The following is a 20,161-nucleotide window of genomic DNA, read 5'->3' on the forward strand; positions in this document are numbered from 1 at the left end:
GATATGGAGACAAAAATGAGTCTGGGGAGATGATCTTAGACTTTGTTATGTCATATGATTTTAGTATAATGAATACTTGCTTTAAGAAGAGAGAAGAACACTTAATAACCTTTAAAAGTGGACAAAATAGAAGTCAAATAGATTTTTTTTTAACTAGGAGGGTAGATCGTGTATCATGCAAGGATTGTAAAGTTATTCCAGGTGAAAGTCTAACCACACAACATAGAGTCTTAGTGTTAGATATATGCATTAAAAAATGGAAGAAAAAGGATGAAATAAACCAGTGTAGGAGAACTAGATGGTGGAACCTAAAAGGAGATATAATAAAATTTAAAGATAAAATGATCAAAGATGGGGATTGGACCTTAGAGGATGGGATAGATTCAAATACTTTTGGGAATAGATTAGCTAGCTCTATTAAAAAGATAGCAAAAGAGATTTTAGGCGAATCAAGGGGAAGATTCTCAAATAGCAAAGAAAGTTGGTGGTGGGATAATGATGTACAAAAAATTATAAAGACAAAAAGAATTTGGTATAAAACGTGGCAAAAATGTAGAAACAGCAATAACTTTGAAAAATATAAGGAGGCAAGAAAAGATGCAAAAAGGGCCGTTAGTGAAGGTAAATATAGATCATTTAATAGTTTGTATGATAGATTAGATACAAAAGAAGGGGAAAGAGATATATTTAAACTTGCTAAAGTTAGAAAAAGGAAGAACAAGGACTTAGGAAATGTAAAATGTATAAAAAGTGAGGATGATATTGTCTTGGTTAAGGACGAAGATATTAAAGAAAGATGGCAAAGTTACTTTAGTAAGTTGTTTAACGAAAACCAAATAGAAGGCTTAAATTTAGAATTGTCAAATGAGGAAAAGACTAAAAATATAAGATTTATTCAAAAAATTAGAGTTAACGAAGTTAAGTTTGCACTAAAAAAGATGAAAAATGGGAAAGCTATGAGACCAGATAACATCCCAATTGAAGTTTGGAAATGCTTGGGTGATAACGGAATTATATGGTTAACTAATTTATTTAGTACAATTGTAAAAACTAAGAAAATGCCAGATGAATGGAGGAAAAACACTTTAATACCTATATACAAAAATAAAGGAGATATTCAAAATTGTAATAACTATCGTAGAATTAAACTTATAAGTCATACGATGAAACTATGGGAAAGAGTAGTTGAACAAAGATTAAGGTTAGAAACGAAGATCTCAGAAAATCAATTTGGTTTTATGCTTGGGAGATCTACCACAGAAGCTATTTATCTTTTAAGAAGATTAATGGAAAAGTTTAGGGAAAAGAAGAGGGACTTGCATATGATATTTATTGACCTTGAGAAAGCATATGATAGGATACCTAGGGAAGTTCTATGGTGGGTTTTAGAAAAAAAGGGTGTATGTTGTAGGTATACCGATGTCATTAAGGATATGTACGATGGAGTAATGACTAGTGTAAAGACTATAGATGGAGAAACTAGAGAATTTCCAATTACCATAGGTGTACATCAAGGATCTGCTTTGAGTCCTTATCTTTTTGCTTTAGTGATGGACCAATTGACTAAGAGTATTCAAAAGGAGGTTCCATGGTGTATGTTGTTTGCAAATGATATTGTATTAATTGACGAAACTAGGGATGGAGTAGAGGCTGAGTTAGAATTATGGAGAGAAGCTTTGGAATCTAGAGGCTTTAAGATAAGTAGAAATAAAACAGAATATATGAAATGTAATTTTAGTAATGATAGGAGGAATATTGGGGACAAAGTTAAACTTGATGATAAAGAAATAAATAGCACTTGTAAATTTCGATACCTTGGATCTATTATGCAAGCTGAAGGAGAAATTGAAGATGATGTAATGCATAGAGTTAAAGCAGGTTGGGTAAAATGGAGAAGTTCTTCAAGTGTTTTATGTGATTGTAGAATACCCTTAAAATTGAAAGGGAAGTTTTATAGGATAGTTATAAGACCAGCTATGTTATATGGATTAGAATGTTGGGCGACGAAAAAACGTAATATCCAAAAATTAAAAGTTGCCGAGATGAGGATGCTTAGATGGATGAGTGGTATAACATTGAAAGATAAATTAAGGAATGAACATATTCGTGGTAAGTTAGGGGTAGCTCCTATAGAAGATAAGATAAGGGAAGAACGACTTAGATGGTATGGACACTTGCAACGTAGGCCTTATAGTGCACCTGTGAGGAAGAGTGACTTAGTTACTGTGGGAGGCAGTAAAAGGGGTAGGGGTAGATCTAAAATAGCTTAGGAGGAGATAGTGAGTAAGGATTTAATATCTTTGAATCTATCAAAAGAAATGGTCTATGATCGCATAAATTGACGGAAAAGGATTCATATAGCCGACCCCACTTAGTGGGAGTAAGGTTTGGTTTTGTTGTTGTTGTTGTTATATATATATATATATATATGAAAATATTATATATATTTTTGAAGATTATTTTCCATCAAGAAAATAATTACCAATTTTTCCACGGGTCAATAAATGTTCTGGCTTCCACGGTGAGGCTGTGGCTGTGGCGAGCATTGAATACCAGACAACTGTCACCTCTCTCTCTCTCTCTCTCTCTCTCTAAGCACTCACTGGACCAGTAGGTGTCTTTCATGTCTCTTGAACTCCCAACATTTTAACCCAATTTGCTTGAGATTACTTTCGTTATGCTAAATAGTTGCCGAACCACTTGAAAAGGAACAGAAAGTAGTTTTGGAAGAGTACTGGATTTGGGATGTGGATGTTCTTTATAGCTGTCAATCACTGAAACAAGTTGAAGTTTTGCGTTTGTGGGTCTTCTTCATTCGATCATTCCATGGCCTTCTCAATGGTAATCGGAGCTGAAAACTTCACCCTTGTTAGGGTAAAATCCACAAATGGTTTAGGTTTCCTAGGGCCAGATTTTCAGAGGAAGCATTTGCCCTGTGCAGGTTCAATGCCTTCTGGTCGAATTTCCAAGTCTAAACCCCTTGTGCCCAGGTGTAGTCTTTCGGCATCCCGCCCAGCTTCTCAACCCAGGTTCATACAGCACAAGAAAGAGGCTTTTTGGTTCTATAGGTTCCTCTCAATTATCTATGACCATGTTATAAACCCTGGGCATTGGACTGAGGATATGAGGGACGAGGCTCTCGAGCCTGCCGACCTCAGTGACCGGAATATGATTGTGGTAGATGTGGGTGGCGGAACTGGTTTCGCCACTTTGGGTATTGTTAAGCATGTGGATGCCAAAAATGTCACAATTCTAGACCAATCTCCCCATCAGCTTGCTAAGGCAAAGGAAAAGGAACCTTTGAAGGACTGTAAGATTCTTGAGGGCGACGCCGAGGATCTCCCATTCCCCACAGATTATGCAGACCGATATGTATCTGCCGGGAGGTACATTACTCAATTTTTAATTTTTGGTTTGTTCCTCATATTTTCTTTTCCTGCACATGTGTGTATATATATATATTTGCCTTCATTCTTCAAGTTTTGATCGTTTCATGATTTCATGCTAGAATTTCAGGATGCTTGTATTGGACTTAGTAGATGGCATTCATGTTAGTCTTTAGCTAAGTTTTATTTTTTATTTCTACTTTTTTATTTTTATTTTTATAAAAAATCCTTCTGAATTTAATCACTTGATTCATTTCAAACACACAAGTAGACATCCTAATAATATATAGTCTGTAAATTGATCTTTTCTTATATTCAATATTTACTCACGGAACCAACTTGGTTGAGTGTCTTAAACCAGGTGGTCTTCAAATATGCTCATTGACACTTAAGACCAAGATCTGTTTGTAAATATTTTTTTCCTTTTTTTTGTAGATAAATACGTTTTTATTCAGTTTTAGCCATCAAAATTTGATGTGCTAACAAAATCGGATGCAGTTAGGTTGATTTCTATAATTGTTTTTCTGTGGTGCTAAAGTATGAATTTTTCCAAAGTATCTATAGAAGTCAGTTCAGAGTTTTCATTTATGAATTTGGGTAATTAAAAGTAAATACTGTAGGAAGATGTTGGTGTACAAGGAGAGAGAGAGAGAGATTTGAATTTTGAGAGTATTTCTTATAGAAATTTTGTGACTGCATTTTTGCAGCATTGAGTACTGGCCAGATCCACAACGTGGCATTAAGGAAGCATATAGAGTCTTGAAACTAGGAGGAAAAGCATGCCTAATTGGCCCTGTGTACCCAACATTTTGGTTATCTCGCTTCTTTGCAGATGTGTGGATGCTTTTCCCAAAGGAAGAAGAATATATTGAGTGGTTCCAAAAGGCAGGGTTTAAGGATGTTCAACTGAAAAGGATTGGCCCCAAATGGTACCGTGGGGCTCGTCGGCATGGATTGATCATGGGATGTTCTGTGACAGGTGTAAAACCTGCATCAGGGGATTCTCCTTTGCAGGTAATTATCTTGTCAATCATCGGTAACTTGACTGTTGAATAGATTTGCATACTTGGAATATTCCTGTGTTTTGGATGATATGCATTAACTAGTCATTATTCAGTTTGAAGATATTCAATTTTTGTTTGAGTAGGCATATGTGTGCGTCAGCATGAATGTAATATCCTGTTCCTTCTTTCAATAAAAAATAATAAAAAAAGGAAGAAGCTGAACACCTTAGAGCACTTGAGACTTGAGTGACTAGTTTCAACATCATGGTTGACTCCCTAATTGGGAAGTTAAGTTGTGTGTGAATGAATTTTTTTGCTGATTATTCCTGTTTATTTTTCTGTTTTTCCTTTTTGGTTTTTCCAAACTTCACTTTTTATTGTGACCACATCATTTCAAAGTAAAAAACTAAATAAATAAAAACAAAAGCCCATTTTGATATATGTTCCCTTTTTGACTTTCATAGTACTTTGCATTTTAAATGGGTTAGGGATGGGAAGGTGGGTTTGATATTATGCGATGATTTAAAAAGCAGTCTTGAGGTGTGCCTTGATGCATTGTGAGGCTAAAACAACCCAAGGCACAATGTAAAAGGTGAAAATCCTAAAAGGCGTGTGTTGGCAAATGCCTTAGCTTAAATGCATGTTTTCTTGACCCAAAAGGGTTTGGTGATAGCTTTGTTAGGAAAAGAGAAAACGCTGAGTACTTTGATAAATGATCGGAAGAATGACATGGGTGAAAAAGCAATAGCAATCCGGCTATGCTTTTTAGACACTATTTTGAGAGAAGCCATATCAGAAAAGATAATTGCCAATTTATGGTTTTAATTGGAATCATTGTACATGACAAAGTCCCTCAACAACAAATTATATTTGAAGCACCGCTTGTATATGCTATGGATGACAGAAGGTATGCCCATTAAAACCCACGTAGATGAATTTGATTCTATTATTACAGATTTGAATTCAATTGATGTCAAAATTAAAGAAAAGATCAAGCGCTTTTATTGTTATGTTCCTTACCACCTTCTTATTAGGTAGAGATACTATTTTTTAAAGGATGTTAGAGCTTCATTTTCTCTAAAAAAATTGTTTGAGAAACATATTACAACAAATAATAATGAAAGACAGGGAGATGCTTTGATAGCCAAGGGGAGGACAATGAAAAGAAATTCAAATCACAATTCGGATCAAGATCAAGATATGCCAATAAATTTTGTAATTGCTGTAAGAAGAAAGGGCACATCAAGGTTAACCGTTACAAGTTGAAGAATAAGAATAAAGAGAACGAACAAGGCCAAAATCAAATCAAAGAAAAAATGAGAAAGAAGCTGAAGCAAATGTTTTTGATAACAAATTTGAAGGTGCTGAATTTGTTCCTTTCTTTACCAATGATGTATTCTTTAAAAATCATTAGGTGATAGATTCAACATAATCGTTTCACATTTGTTCCAATAGAGATTGGTTTTCGTCATATGAATCAATCTCCAATGGGATTGTATTGATAGGCAACAATGCTGCTTATAAAATTGTTAGGATTAGAATGGTATGAATTGAAATGCATGATGGTGTTCTGAGAACTCTCATCGAAGCTTGGCACGTTCCAATTTGAAGAAGAATCTTGTTTCTCTTGGAGCCCTTGATTCCAAAGGGTATAGGTACTCCGCTGAAGGTAGAATTTTGAAAGTCAGTAAAGGTGCATTTGTTATTCTAAAAGCAAAGAAATTACCTCCTAATTTATGTGTGTCGAGATTTTGATTAAATGAATGACCTAATTTGAAGATTGGTCTCGCCCTCCATTCATAATACAAATCAAATACATTCTAATGACCATAATGACCTCACTAACTCTCACTCATTATCATACTAATACACTTAATAATAATACTAAAAGACTACAATTAACACCCCCCCCCCCCCAAGCTGGAGCAAAAATATCACATGCTTCTAGCTTGTTACAAATAATTTTTACACGAGCATCTTCCAAATCTTTGGTAAATAAATCAACAAGCTGTATATCAGACTTCACATAAGCGGTAGTAATGAGTTTCTACACAAGTTTCTCCCAAAAAAAAAAAGGCAATCACCTTCAATGTGTTTCATTCGCTTATGAAAGACTAGGCTGGGGGCAATATGAAGAGCAGCTTGATTATCACAGATCAATTCCATAGACTGAGAATGTGGAAAACCCAATTCTTCCAACATGTTCTTCAACCAAACAAGTTCACAAGTGGTGTGAGCCATAGCTCTATACTCTGATTTAGTACTTGACAACCACAATTTGTTTCTTACTCTTCCAAGAAACCAAAATACCACCAACCAAGATACAGTACCGGTTGTAGATCTTTGATCAGAAGGCAACCTGACTCAATTTGCATCTGTATATCCTTGAATATCAGTGTGACCCTAATCTCGATATAAAAGACCTCTCCCAGTTGCATTGTTGAGATATCTAAAGATGCGGATTATTGTGTCCTAGTGACTTGTCCTCAGAGAATTTAGAAATTAACTCAACACTTGTTGCACAAGGTATGCTTGGCCGAGTAACTATGAGATAATTCAACTTTCCAACAAGTCTCTGATATCGTCTAGGATAAGGCAACCATGGTTCGAAATCGCGGTTGTGGGTAACGTCGTGTAATGGTCGTGGTTGTCGTGGGACGCTGGTGCTACGTAACGGGAAGCAAGCATAACGGTTTTGAATTTTTTTCACGCATGCACAACCATGCCAAAATCGAAAAATAAGCATGAAATCCATTAATACATGATTTTTAATGAATTTTGGAGGCTTCCATTCAACCTACAAATGCTTTTTAATAGGCATTATGATTTTTATAATAATTTTAGTGCGCTGTTTACAAAAAAAAAGCACATATATATATATATATATACATACATACATATATATATTTATAATCTACATTACTTTAATGAGTAAAAAATATAGAAATGTAATTAAAATGAAGAATCAATTAATTAAAGACATGAAGTTACTAAAAATAAGTCAATAGACTCAATACTCAATATACGCATTACACATACATGAATTTAAAAAGTGATTGGTATCAAATATCAATAAATAGTTGAAAATACATGAATACAATATTACAAATTTATAACATAGCACATGTCACTACCAAAAAGAATGACGTGGAGGGTCTTCATAATTTGCATTTGTATCTCGAGATTGGGATTGAAAATTCTCTCCCCATCCTTGAGGAAATACATAGCTGAATAAACCCAAGTTTGTGTCATTTCGTTGTTGCTCTTGAAAATGTACTGGTGGTGAAAATCCAACTAATATAGGAGGTGCATAATCTCCTCTTTGACCATATCCTGAATAATGTCCATAAGTTAGGGCTAGGGCTGGGGCTGGCTCTGGGTAGTGTGTAGAAGAAGATTCACTAGATCCTGAGATTCATGATCCACTAGGACAAAAAGGTGAGTCACGAGATGCATAATGTGGATATGCTGGATGAGATCCATATGATTGTGAGGATGAACCATCTAAACCAAAGTCGCCAAAACTACGAATCACACCATGTAAATCTTCAACAGAATCACTAGGGTCACCACAAGCACTCCTTCTCCTGGGTTGTGAAGATTGGTTTCCCTGGAGGAATACCCAAATCATAATTTTCAGGTATATCATGTAGTCCATAACGATTAGAAGGATATATATCCCTTACAAATGATGTCCTTGTGTCATATCCATAATCATATTCTACACCGCGATCACCGCCGCCACCATCACCACCACTACCACCTCCCTAAACCGCTGCTCCAGCACCACTATTACCATCATCATCACTTGGTGGGCTTAAACTAAGATTGTCATCACTTTGTGTACGTTTAGGGCTTGAACTTGAATCATCATGCACGTTTATTGGTGGTTGATCACCTCCTTCCACAGTACCACCAACTTATTCATTTAACCAATTTGAATTGTCCTGACCGTCGAGTAGTGGTGTCTCTCTCTCCTCTAACCATTGACTTAAAGGATCACCTTCTTTGAAAATGTAGTCCAAATTGATAGGATTGAAACCATCTTCAATTTCCTATTGGCTTCTTCTCATTGTACGTCTTAACTTTAACCTCATGTTGTAATGTACGAAAACAAGTTTTTGTAGTCTCATGTATTTTAATCTATTTCCTGTTTTCGTATGGATGAGGCTAAAGGTGCTCCAATTATGCTCATAGTTTGAAGCTGATGTGGTCTGGTTAAGAACTCTGATTGCTATTCTTTGGAGCTCAAGAGCACACAAGCCATAATGATTACACCGTTTGGCTGCATGAATAATTAAAGAGAGTTTTATGTCAGTATAACGTATTTTTTAAAAGTCAAATTTGAACATAGAAAGGGAAAATAGAGCCATTCATCCATTATTTAGCTATATTTACCAGGATTTGTTAGTTTCACCGCCCTTTGAGCCAACGGAGTTCCAAATGTCTCTTGCCTATCTTGATATAGCAACAGCTAAAAAAGGATGATTGTGAAATATAATTAATTAATTAGATGTATTAATAATTATTCTAGAAAGTATTACAGAATACTAGAACAATTCATTATTCATTTTAATGGAACCAATACTTACTTGATTAATAGCCCAAATTTGAGTATCTATATCGGGTACCAATTGGTTATCACTTTTTTAACCCCATCCATGACTTCTCTAGCAACTTCAAGAGAGGGTGGGGCACCATAAAGAAATTGTGGGTTCAAAAAATATCATAAAATAAAATTTAGAAACATATGTATTTGATTTACACTTACCAACAGCGTGCAAATCTTGGTGCAATTGAAAACTCCATCGGTTGTCAATAATTTTCCAATAGTCTTTGTAAAATTGACAATGTTTTTGAATGGCCAACTTCGCCAACTTCGCCCTATCAATTGCCTCGTATATGAAACCTATGGTTGGTTTTTCATCACCATCAACTAATTTAAGAACTTTCACTAAGGGTTCCTACGCTTTAATTATATCGAAGGCTTTTTGTCAAAACTCTTTGCCTAAGATAATCTTCTTCGAATCATATGCTAGGCCTGATTTTGCCACCCCAAACATTGAGTTTTTCCAAGCATCAGATGTAAATATTTCCCTTAATGCTTGTTTATGCCTAACAATAGTCTCCAAAGTAATGAAGTTGGTGACAAATCGAGTGATGGCAGGGCGAAGTAACTCTCTATTATTTGTGAATTTCTTCATGAAATTCACTGTCCATGTGTGGTTGTAAATAAAGAGGTTATTGTTTTTGCATCTTCTAAGACCTTCTTCAAGTTACTTTTCTTACCAATATCTTTAAGAATAAGGTCTATGCAATGAGCTACACATGCTGTCCAATAGAGATTGGGCCTCTTCTGTACTAATAATTTTCCTCCTGCCTTCATTGCAGCTTCATTATCAGTCACTACTTGGACAACATTCTCATCTACAATTTCTTCGACCACCTCGTCCATTAATCTGAAATGAAATTATAGATTCAATAATTTCTACTACTTAATTAAAAACATACAAGTTCATAATACTATTTGCATACACAATTAAAATTAGAAAATTACTTAAAATAATATTTAGCTGTTCTGCTTGGCACATAAGAGACATCAACTGACTTATGAAACACGGTGCCTTTATCGCAATAAACTAAAAAGTTTATAATGTGTTTTCTAGTTGGTCCAGACCAACCATCACACATAAGGGTTACACCTCTCTCCTTTCAAAATCTAGCAAAAGAAGATATATAATTTTTCATTTCTCAATACTCTTGCTCCAAATAAATTTCAGATACCTCATAGGGTGATGGACCCTTCACCCCCTTTCCAACCTCTGCAGCAATATCTAGCATAGGCTGCATAAATGGAGAGTTAGCTACATTTGCTGGAATCCGATTATAAATTAGGAATTTTCCAACTACTTTTCCTAATTTACTTCTTAAACCTTTCAGTAACTTAGTGTTGATTTTTGGTTGTTTTGCACTCTTGCTTCTTTCTAAAATAGGATCTATTGCCTTTAGTCTAGCTTCAAGGGCATCGGGATTGATCCATTGTCGTCCACGACCTGCAGCTTCTCGACCACTATAAGATCGAGCTCCTGCTCTATTGAAACCACTGGTAGCACCACTGCCATAGCCACCTCCCTCTTTATAAATATTACCCCCTCTAGTTGTTCTTGCTCGAAATCTTTGTCTCTCTTTCCATTGTTGTTGTGATCGTATTCTTTCTTGTTGAACAAATCTCATACTTTCTTCTTTCGAGTTCTTCATCGCTCAAATTCTCAAAATCTCCTCTAATTTGGGCTTCTGCTTCATCTTGCCTTTTTTGTTTCTCTTTTCTTCTCAGCATACTGTTGTAGATATTTCATAATTTGTTTTCTTACTTGTGTGGTCACATTTGAGCATCTAGTTACTTGATCCTTTTTATGTGCCAAGTGTTGTTTCAAGCGTGTAATGCCTCCTTTCATTATCTTCCCACATAACTTACACATAATAACATATTTATTACCGTCCACCAAAGTACCAAAATGCCATCCAATATCCTCACTAGGTAAGTTCTTATTTCCTTTCTCACGTGGCATCTTGATAGACTTGATTTGATGATCTCTACACAAAACACAGAGAAAATACAAAGTTACAGCCTTTATAAAAAAATGATAGGTATAATATAATTAGTAATATAGTAAATATTAAATAGTAAGTACTAAATAGTCCTTCTAATTTTAAATACTTATTACGTAAATATAAAATATAATATTTGATTGAAAATAATAAGTAATGTTTATTTAAAATATTTAAATAAACAAAATTATAAACTATTAGATATTTTACTTATTAGTAAAATAAGAGTGTTTATGCATATATTTAAGGGATGTGTTCTCTTGTTGAAAGGATTTCAATAAATACATATCTTTAAAGTGTGTAAATAATTACAAAAAAATATATTCCTTTATCTTTAAAAAGATATTTTCATTATTTTTTATAACTTGATTTTATTTTCATTTATAACTATAAGAAATTAACATTGCAATTTTAAAGGTGAAAAAAACTTTTGCTCTACTTTCATATACATCACTAATAGAGATCCATACAATACAAATTGACTATTTAACTTTTTAAGCATTTTCTCAGTATAATTGACTATTTTACCTTTTAAGCATTTTCTCAGTATATGGATTAAAATAAATTTTTTCTAGAAATTCTAGTAGTAAAAATCAGAATTATTAATGTATTAACTATTAAGTAAAAATTTTGTTTATTAAGTTATCAATTTTTACTTTATTTGATAACTAAAAACAAAAAATAGATCATGTAAAGATTTTTTTTTTTACCTAATTTCAAATTTAAGGTCAAAATGATGTTTTAAAACTAAAAAAATATTAAGAAAAAAAACATGTGATGGAATTAGATTTTCATAATTACTTTTCAAAAAAATAAGACAATTAAAATATTCATAAATTAAGAAAAAATTGTTTTACATATGATTATTATTGATTTCTAATTTTTAACTCTATTGAATTACTTTTTTTTTTTTAAATTCAATTTAACATATCACAATTGCAACAAAATATAATTTTTTTAAAAGAAAAATATAGTGAAAAGTTTTAGTGGCCAGTGGGTGTTGACTTTTAAATTTATCTTATACGTGCGCTGGAGAGTGGAGAAGTTGAGAGTGGAGTGCTGAGCTGAGAGTCTGAGATTGAGAGAGGAGCCTCGAAGGAGTTGAAGCACAAACAACTGATGACTCCAAACTCCGAAGCCGAAATTGAAGGGTTGGCCGCTGGCGAGTGGCGACAACTGGCGGAGGGAGCTACTGAAGGGCTATTGGCGACTCGTAGAGGTGGTGGAGCTGCTGCAGGGCTGTCATAGGTGACTCGCGAAGCTGCTGCAAGTCTGCAACTCCTGCAAGGCTGCGAATGGGACTGCTTGAGGGCGTAGATGAGTAGATCTGATCTTACTCCCAGGCTTCGAAGTGAAGCCTTCTTATTTAGCTTCGTCCAACAAAAGTTCAAGGTACGATTTTTATTTTCCTTTTTGAATGTTAGATTGAATGGCAGATCTGCCAAGGATGGGTGGTTGGGAGAGGGGGAAAGCAGCGGAAAGCCTGGCTTTAGGGATTCAGGAATACTGGCAAGCTATCGGCCAGTGTAACGGCCCGTAACGGACCATTATGAATTGTAATTGTAACATTGGGTAACAGCCGTTATGGACCGTTACGGTTGTGAATTTTTTCCGCTCTGCAATATCTGCCCGTATCGGTTTCGGGGACTTCAATTTCCGTTACGTAATGGCTGTTATGCTATGTAACAGCCGTTATTTAAAACCATGAAGGCAACAAATCGTCCCTGTCCGACACTAACTTGTTGGTAGGATCCATGGGTGTGTCAACCAGTTTGGATCCCAACAGTCCAGTTTCATCAAACAGATTAAGAGCATGCTTCCTCTGTGACAAAATAATTCCCATACGAGATCTAGATATTTCTATATCCAGGATGTGTTTCAATGGTTCCAAAATCTTTGGTTTGAAACCTAGTCTGTAGAAAATGTTTAAGACTTTGAATACCTTTATCATCACCACCTATAATAACAATATCATCCACATATACAACAAGAAGGATCCTATCCGATGAAGCATGACGATAAAACATAGAGTGATCCACTGCCAACTGTCAAAGACCAAACTTGAGTACTCAACACTGAATCGACCAAATCGTGCTTTGGGAGACTGTTTTAAACTATATAGTGCCTTCTTGAGCCGACACACTAAGCCTGACTCCACCTAAGCAACAAACCCAAGTGGTTGCTCCATATAGACCTCCTCCTCAAGATCACCATGCAAGAAGGCATTCTTTACATCTAATTGATGTAGAGGTCAATGACAAGTGATTGCCAAAGGGATGAATGTACTGATGTAAGTTTGGAAATCAGAGAAAAAATGTTGTAATAATCCAAATCACACACCTGAGTATACCATTTAGCAACAAGACATGCCTTCAAACGAGCCATAGAACTATTAGAGTTGACTTCACAGTGTATACCCAGTGACAACCAACCACAGACTTGTCAGGAGGAAGACGTATCAAGTCCCAAGTATTATTGTCCTATAAAGCACTCATCTCTTCAACCATGGCATTCCTCCACCCAAAGTGGGCTAAGGCTTCCAAAACAAATTGAGGAAGGGCAGCAGATGATAGAGCAATAACAACAATAATAGGAGGGTGATAAAAAGTCATAGCTAACACAGTTGGAAAAGGGATGTTGTGTACATGTTTGTTTACATTTCTGAACAATAATGGGAAGATCAACATCGTAAGAAATATGATCATCATATGAGGGAACCAAAGGCGTAGTAGTAGAAGCTAGAGGGGACTTTCTTCCTTGGAGCCGCTGTTGTGAATATGCTTGCAAATTAGGACCATTAAGACGATGAGAAGGACTCAAACCACATGAAAACACAAGTGGTTGGTTGGGCAAGGACAACAAACTAGAATTTGGAAGATTAGGCAAAGGAAGAGATTCATTGGGAATAGAAGCACTCAGGGACTGAGTGTAGTAAGGTGTAGACTCAAAGAAGGTAACATTCTGCAGGAAAAAAGAAGCGATATAACATAGGACTATAACAACGATATCACTTTTGAGTATATGAGTAGCTCCGAAAGACATATTTTATAGTACGAGGATCCAACTTATCTATCTTGGGAGTTAGTTAATGAACAAAGGAGACGCCCGAATATACGAGGAGGTAGAGAGAATAAAGGCGAATTAAGAAAGAGAATGTAGTAGGGAATTTTACCACTAAGAACGAAGGATGACATCATGTTGATAAGATAACAAACAGTAAGTACAGCATCACTCCAAAACACTTTAGGTACATGCATTTGATTTGATAAAGCAAGGTGCGAGTGGTTTTAAGGATATACTTATTTTCCCTCTTTGCAATCCCATTTTGTTGACGAGTATGGGCACAAGATGATTGATGAACAATACCAAACTAAGTCATGTAAGTAGTGATGTTGAAGACCCACGCAACCACAATATTAAAGGCCAAGCTAGTTGTCAAGTTTATTCATAACCACTCCTATGTTCTTTCAATGAGGAAGCATTTTACCAACAACAAAGAACTCATCCCTCCAACAATGACACACTTTTCCATTGCCCTTTGACTCTCCAAAGCCTTTACAAACAAAAGCAAGTGCTTCAAGTTATATTCTCTTTAGAGATGTGGTGGAAGTTTGCTTATGCAAAAGTGCATTAAGGTATATAACAACTCACTCAATTGTGTTGCTTGATCAACATTTTGGCCTCATATTGCTTATGTTATCGTGAGTGTTGTCCGTTTTGCTTGTGTCCCAATGGAAGTTGATTATGAGTAAAGACCCACGTGGGGTTGATCCATTAGTTTATGAATTTGACGAAGGAAAAAGTTTTTGCTGGTTTTTCCAAAAGAATTATGGACCCATTTGGAGGAAAATCAATGATATATGAACTCCACAACTTTGTCAACATTTTCATGCTGTGGGGCATTACCTAAGTTCCCACTCGTGCTACAAGGAGAACTTCTGTGATAGTAAAGAAGTTAAGAAAGGTTTATTTGATTGTGTGGATAAAGTATTGGAATATGAGAAGAGATTGACTGCCATGTCCAATTGGATTTGTTTGATAATGCAAGAGTGGACTTTGGGAGTTGAGTTGCCACTAATTCTAGAATGTTGAGAATCCCAGGTAAAAATAATAACATTAGTTAATTATTGATTAGTATTCTCTCATTGTTTATATATATATATATATATATATATATATATATATATATCTGCTTTTGTACTTGATTTGTGGAAGCATTTGGGACAAAAAAAAAAATTTGCTATTCTTGTTCGTAGTTTCACATGTGGTGCTAGTGGATGTGAGAGGAATTAGAGAACATTTGAGCAGGATCTTAAAAATGTCATGTTATTTTCTAGTTATAGCTATTCATTTATTCTCCATATTTCACTTGGTTATGCGTTTATCTTCTAACATTTAAATATTTGAACAACTCAATAATTGATTCATACGCAAAAGAGGAATAGATTATGGCATAGAAGATTGAATGCTCTAGTTTATGTGAAACGAAACACCAAACTAAGAGAGAGCTATACAAACAAGACAAAATAATGATCCAATATTGGTGGAAGAAGTAGATTCAGATGATGAGTGGATCACCGAGAAGAAAGAACCCATCCTCCTAAAAGATACTGTTAGAGCTTTGTTGGTGGTAGCTAATGAAAGAGATAATGACCTAGCAACTCAAGCTTGTGGTAGCTCTTCTTCCTTAGTTTTTTGCAATAGGAAGAGTGGTAATTCTAGTGAGAACTTGGGTAAGTAAAATACAAATAGTTATTTGAGATCTACTTAATTGTCATTTTGCAATTCTAAACTGTAACTTTGTAGAATATGTAGGCACTCAAGAAAAAGGCAAGACGATGAAATTGCTTATAGTCAAGGAACAAGATGATGCTATTGAAGTGGGAGGGGGAATTTTTAAGTGGAAGGAACCTACTGCAAATGAGTTTGATGAATGTTTTGACTTTTGATAAAGAAGACTTTGATAGTTCACAAAAATAGTAGCCTTTTAAAAGGTGAAGACTCAAGGTGAGACATTTTGCCCTTGGTGAGGTAGGGCATAAACCTAAAGTCATTGAGGCATAAGCCTTTTGTGACCGCATTTTTTTATTTGGTAAAAAATAAATAAATAAATTATTTAAATGAGAAAAAGAATATATTTTTTTTCAAAAAATAGAATGGTAAAGAAAAAAAAAATGAAACATAATTCGTAAATCACATTTAGGTCATTTTTATCTCATGAACTCAAATAAGGCATGTCAAAAGATAACCAACAAGCCATAATATTACAAAATTTACACTGCTTTTGTGGTTCAAATTTTGAACTCGTAAATAATCAATACAAAAAGAAAAGAAGAAACCCTAAAGCCATAATGTCTCATCATGCCAAGATTGTACGTATCGTTCTTCATCAAATTCATTTTCTTCATCTAACTATCTACAATGGGGACTTTCTACTTAAAAATTCTCCCTCCCCCACTTCAATAATATCATTTCTTAATCATGGGCAATTTTGATCTCTTGCCCTTTTCTCAAGTGCCCACATATTTAATGAAGTTATAGTTTGGAATTATAAAATGAAGATTCACTAGATTCCAAGATAACCATTAATCTTTTAATTATCCTAGTTTTTACTAGAATTGCTACTTTTTCCTTTTGCAAGTAATTAAGGAGTAACAATGACCACAAGCTTGAGTTGCTTAACCATTATCTCCTTCAATAGCTACCATCGGTAAAGCTCTAATAGCATCAACTTCAAATTTCATCTTCAAGCCAAGAAATATCTTTTAGGAGGACAAGTTCTTCCTTTAGAGTGATCCACTCATCATCTGAATCTATGTCCTCCACCAATATTGGAGAATAATTTAGTCTTCTTCTTATAGCTCCCTTTCTTACTTTGGTGTTGTGTTTCACATTAACTAAAGCATTCAATTTATTATCCTATGTTCTATTCCTTTTTTCGTATGAAGATAAGTGCATAATCAAGTGGAATATGAAGAATAAATGAATAAATATAGCTAGAAGATACCATTGACATTTGTAAGAACCTCCTTAATTGTTTTCTAATTCCTTTCAAATCCACTACCACTACAAGTAAAACTAAGAGTAAGAATTGCCAGCCCCTCAGCACAAACTCAGGTGGTAAGGACGGAAGCCAGATAGCCTAGAAAGAGAGGTACGTCTGGGGTTCGAACCCTGCTAGTTGAGTGCATATCTGTGATTTACATCCTACGCCAGTGGAGGGCATTGTCGGCGTAGGTGGGGGTTTGGTGCCGCACCGTGGAGGTCCAATTGGGCTTGTCGATGGCAAGAGTCCCTTGTTACCCAAAAAAAAAAGAGCAAGAGTTGCCAAGTTTGTTGATTTAGGAGTTTTTGTCCTAAAATGATTCCACCAATCAGCTACAAAAGAAGAAATATATGTAAGAAAATTGCATTAATATACTTTTATCTAATGTTTATATTTCTAAAAACAAAGATAGAATACTAATTAGTAATTAACTAATTATTTTTTTTTCCTGGGCTTCTTAGTATTCTAGAATCAATGGCAACTTAACTCACGAAGTCCCCCTTGCATTATCAAATAAATCCAATTGTATTTTTGCTGTCAAATAACACTTTCTTCTCTTCTCCATAATCAGAGAAGTTCTTCTTATGAGACAATTAGGGATCTAAATAATACCCTGCAGCATGTAAAGGGTGAACAAGATAAGGAGTCCATTTGTCATCTATTTTCCTCCAAACGAGTCCACGCTTTTTAATATTTCTACAAAATAAAATTGAAAATAATTTTTTCATTTGCCAACAACTCATAAATAAACCCTATGGCGGCTCTCTCTCTAAGTCATCTTCTCTTAGGAGTTTGGACACAAACTAGAGAGACAATGCTCTTGATTACACAGCAATATAAGACCAAAAATGTTGATAAAACAAGATGATTGAGTGAGCCCTTATATCTTCATGAATTTTTGCATAAGTAGACACCACATCTCTAAAGAGAACATAGCCGAAGGCCTTGCTTCTATTTTTAGAGGCCTTGGAGTGTCATAAAGGCAATAGAAGTGTGTCACTGCTAGACAGATGAGTTTTTTGTTGTTGGTGAAATGCTTCCTCTTCATTGCAAAAGAACAAGAGTGATTATAAAAACTATCACAACTTGCTTAGCTTTTAGGATTATAGGCGCATGGATAATCAATTTCACAATGTCTTCCAACATAAGATCCAAATTATGTGCAGCACATGAAGTCCACCACAATTTATTTATTTATTTTTCTGTAAGCTTCTTCGCACCACTCATTATGTTCTTTGTTTTAAACATTGTGCTCACCAACTTCTTCAACTACCTCATGCAACTATCTAAAAATCACCATTTTTGTTTAATAGAATCATAAGAAAAGAACAAACAACAACGACAACAAGTTTTAAGTCCCACTAGGTGGGATCGACTATATGAATCCTTTTCCGCCGTTTCATCTCATCAAGAGCATTTTCCTCTATTAGATTAAGAGCTATTAAATCCTTCCTCACTACCTCATTTCAAGTTATTTTAAACCTACCCCCACCCCTTTTCATGTCAGAAATAATAACTAACTCACTCGTCCTCACAGGTGTTGTACTAGATCCACGTTCCAAATGCCCAAACCATCTAAGCTGCCCCTCCCTTATCTTGTCTTCAACTAGTGTTATGTTGAAATTATTGCGTATATGCTCATTTTTTATCTCTTAAAATTATACCACTCATCCACCTTAACATTCACATTTCAGCAATTTTTACTTTTTGTACTGTTTCTTAATTGCCCAACATTCTAAACCATAAAGTATAGGCGACCTTATAGTTGTCTTATAAAACTTTCCTTTTAATTTTAAGTGTGTTCTACAATCACACAACTCACCTGACGCACTCCTCCATTTTACCCAACCTATTTTAATTATATGTACTACATCTTTTTCAATTTCCCCTTCCGCTTGCATAATGGATCCAAGATATCAAAATCTATTAGTGCTAATAATTTCTTAATTATCAAGTTTAATCTTCTCTCCACTGCTACTCCTTACATTACTAAAATTACATTTCATACATTTTGTCTTATTCCTACTTATCTTAAACCCTTTAGACTCTAATGTGGCTCTCCAAAGTTCTAGCTTAGATTCCACTTCACTTCTACTATCATCAATCAACACGATCATCTGCAAACTACATATACTAAGGGATCTAATTTTGGATATTCCTAGTAAGTTCATCAATCACTAAATTATAAAGATAATGACTCAAAGTAGAACCTTGATGTATACCTATTGTGATTGGAAATTCTCTAGATTGCCCTCTTATAGCCCTAATACTGGTCACTACCATAATTGTTAAAAGCATGCCTGAGGCGCACCTAGGCGCGAGGCGCAGAATGGCGAGGAGGCCAGCGCTTCATACCATGCGAGGTGAGGCGACCTGTAAGAGGCGCAGAGGGGCGTCAAGTGACGTGAGGCGCGCCTTGAAATTTTTGAGCCTGCTTAAATAAAGAAAGGCTAGAGCCCTAGCCCTCATTCGATTCGAACCTACAGAACCCTAGCTCTCTTCAACCGTTCGAAGCCCCACGACCCTTCGCGAGTTCGTTTTGCACTGTTGCACATTTTGGACCAGCAGGAGCCTTCGTGAGGCTTCGAACCAGCAGCGTGAGTTTGTCTTCGAGCCTTCAAACCAGCAGTGTGAGTTCGTCTTCGACATTTCGAACCAGCACGGCCCTTTGCAAGTGTGTCTTCCACATTTTGAAGCAGTAGGAGCCTTCGCGAGTTCATCTGCGGGCCTTCAAACCAGCAACGTGAGTTCGTCTTCGACATTTCGAACCAGCAGCGAGCTCGTCTTCGAGCCTTTGAACCTTCTTCTTCTTCTTCTTCTTCTTTTTCAATTCTTCTTCTTCTTCTTTCACTTCTTATTTTTCTTCTTCTTTTTCAGTTCTTCTTTTGGCTGCCTAAAATTATATGTATCTACTACCTGTTGCTTTTTCTTATAATATTAGTTGATAATTTTATTTTAATCTTAAACTTCTAAAAAATATATTTTACAAAATGAGAAAAAAATTGCAAGTTGAAGATTCGTAATAATTAATATAATAATCAACAAGTATTAAACTAGAGAAGGTTGTTTGACCAACATAACTTAATAATTCACTACTATTGAATTAAACTTAAGCT

The 20,161-nt window shown here is 35.2% G+C and overlaps 1 protein-coding gene across 1 annotated transcript in view; it reads left to right on the forward strand.

Annotated features, from left to right (window-relative positions):
• The first annotated feature begins 2,468 nt into the window (after positions 1–2,468).
• Positions 2,469–20,161, forward strand: part of LOC131156511 (2-methyl-6-phytyl-1,4-hydroquinone methyltransferase, chloroplastic) — a 48,474-nt gene continuing 30,781 nt past the window's right edge. Inside the window, exons 1-2 of the mRNA XM_058110244.1 lie at positions 2,469–3,386; positions 4,094–4,400. Of these exons, the coding sequence (XP_057966227.1) occupies positions 2,827–3,386; positions 4,094–4,400 (867 nt within the window). The 5' untranslated portion in view covers positions 2,469–2,826. The remainder of the gene's footprint in view (positions 3,387–4,093; positions 4,401–20,161) is intronic.

The sequence above is a fragment of the Malania oleifera genome, chromosome 5 (genome assembly GCF_029873635.1).
Source record: "Malania oleifera isolate guangnan ecotype guangnan chromosome 5, ASM2987363v1, whole genome shotgun sequence".
NCBI classification, from domain to species: Eukaryota; Viridiplantae; Streptophyta; class Magnoliopsida; order Santalales; family Ximeniaceae; genus Malania; species Malania oleifera.